The 2432-nt window shown below is 28.2% G+C and overlaps 1 protein-coding gene across 1 annotated transcript; it reads right to left on the bottom strand.

Annotated features, from left to right (window-relative positions):
* Positions 1-268: 268 nt before the first annotated feature.
* LOC140439006 (protein mono-ADP-ribosyltransferase PARP12-like) lies at positions 269-859 on the bottom strand. The gene has a single exon (XM_072528638.1). It carries the CDS (start codon positions 857-859, stop codon positions 269-271), a length of 591 nt encoding a protein of 196 aa, XP_072384739.1.
* Positions 860-2432: the final 1573 nt, after the last annotated feature.

Here is a 2432-nt window from a genome sequence, read left to right as displayed (position 1 = left end):
AAGAAACTTAAAAAATAAAATTCAAACAAAGAAAATCAACATAAACAGTTTAAACTTATAAAAAACATAGTAATAAAAATATGCAGTGTACATTACTAATAAACAAATCACTGAAAAGTATACTTTTATAATTTTTTGTTTGTTGAGTGATAGTACCCAAAGTTTTCTTAACTGACTATACCTACCAATACTGTTCTAAAGCTAGAAAATTTAGCAAAATATCTAAAATATACTCTTCATTGGTTTGTAATAGAAGTAAAAAATAAACTTAACGACAGACATAGTCAATCATATACTCAGGATAATAATCCCCATCAAAATATTTCACATAGGTTTCTCTGTTGTGACAAAGAACAGTATCATACCCAAAATCAGGTAAAAATATATCCCCGTCAACATCCTGGACATTCTGTATCAGCACTTTTGCTATGAATACAGATCTAAATTTACCATTGTTCTTAGATGAATGTTTGTTCGCCAAATGAGCATCTTTTGAAAAATAAACACCTGGACCAAACTTAAAACGTTCACCGTAACGCCAGTCAAAATTATAACTTGCTATAGACTCATTATTCTCCTGAGCAGTATCATGGAATAATCTTTCAGCAACATAGCTACCTCTTTGTTCATATTCATGTGCCTTTAGTATAAACTTTGTATATAAAAATGGATTTTGTATTCTATAAATACCTTGTATTGCTCTATAAAAACGCTCTGAAGTATTTTCTATAAAGTGACAATGCACCATGTTGTATTCCTTGCTTTTAGGATTGAGACATACAATTCTGTATTTCTCATTTCTTAAATTCATGGGTTCCCAGTCGTTTGGAAGAAAACATTCCATGTCCTCGACAATCATTTTTAAATTGAAATGTTCACTAGAGATTATGATTAAGTTTTCAACAGTCAAATTTAATTTTTATAAAAAACACAAACTTGTTTATACAATGTACAAAAAGAAAAAGTACAAGACTTTAACTTAGCACAGCACCACGCACCATAAAACCCCGGTATTTTTGTTATACACTTGACTTGGATATATTGCCCAACACAGTATCTTTTATTTATGGATAAAATTCTTTAACTCTTATTTTTAAAAAAGTTCTGTTCCATAGTTGACTTCATTTACTTAATTGCGCCAAAAAATATACTCTGCCAAATTCCAAATTGTTGACTTTTATAAGCTTATAACAGTGATGCCACATGAAGTCGAAGAGAAATCGTGAGATTGGAAGAAATAAATCGTGAGACTTCGCTACAGTTGAATTTTGAAGGAAATGGGAGTTTTTAAATGATATATAATTATACAAAACTATTTTAAATACGTTATATTGTTATATATTAATTAGTATATAAGTACATATTTAAAAATTAGTGTAATAAAAGAGGGCCTATTTTAGGGAAACCACCAGTATCAGATATAATTTTAAGAAATTACCTACCTACCTATATACTGCAAGCTATGGATTTATCGATTCAATATTAGGCAATGATTATAAACATTCTTTATGGTTTAAACTTCAATGAAAATTATTAACCTATTTTACAAAAGAATATTAAGTATAATATATTATACATAAATCTAACTTTGTTTTCTGAGGATTTAACATTTTATCGGCACTTGTAGGATTTCAAAGTTATTGAGGATGAAATACAAGTCATTGTTATATAAAATTGCCGATTTGTTTCATATCTCAAACACACACTTAAATCATTTTGGTCTGTTGATCCTTTACTACAAAATTCCGGCTATAAACTTCAGTTGTTTATGGACCGATATTTACACTTTCAAAGCAATAAATAACCTTTTAAGCTTTGTTTATATTATTTTGTGTATATTAATTGGAGTAGTGCAAGCACTTTTAAATCAAAATACGGTCGGTTTATGAATATTTCAAGGTGACAATCTAAGAGCACTTTAAAAACGCTGATTTTCTCGTATACATTTTATTAGGTAGGCATTATTCATCTTGAGATTTAGTAACAGCCTAAAAATTTTAAAAATCGTAAGATATAAGACGTCAATCGTGAGATGTTTTCAATTCGTAAGATCTCACGATAAATCGTGAGGAGTGGCATCACTGGTTTTTAATGTCAACTCGATTGAACTGAAGTACTTACAAATTCGAGATTCTTCTTTTTCGTTTTTGAAAAAATATAAATCTATACAGGGCGGGAAAATCAGTCGGTATTCTACAGTATGTATTTTCATAAAATTTATTTTTAATAATAATTTCAACTTTAATAAAATTTTATGCAAATGTAACAAATCAGTAAATCTATTAACTACTATTATTTGCATATAAAAGTTAAATTTACTCAAAAATAAAAATGTTGTATTAGGTGCTCTGAGGTTGATATTAGAGCTAAAAGAGTTATGACTCTATATTACCTGTTGTGAATAATATCACTATCTAGTAATTAGTAAAACA

The sequence above is a fragment of the Diabrotica undecimpunctata genome, chromosome 4, assembly GCF_040954645.1.
Source record: "Diabrotica undecimpunctata isolate CICGRU chromosome 4, icDiaUnde3, whole genome shotgun sequence".
Taxonomy (NCBI): Eukaryota; Metazoa; Arthropoda; class Insecta; order Coleoptera; family Chrysomelidae; genus Diabrotica; species Diabrotica undecimpunctata.
The sequence above is the reverse complement of the archived record's forward strand: the minus strand, read 5'-3'. Positions and strand labels throughout refer to the sequence as shown.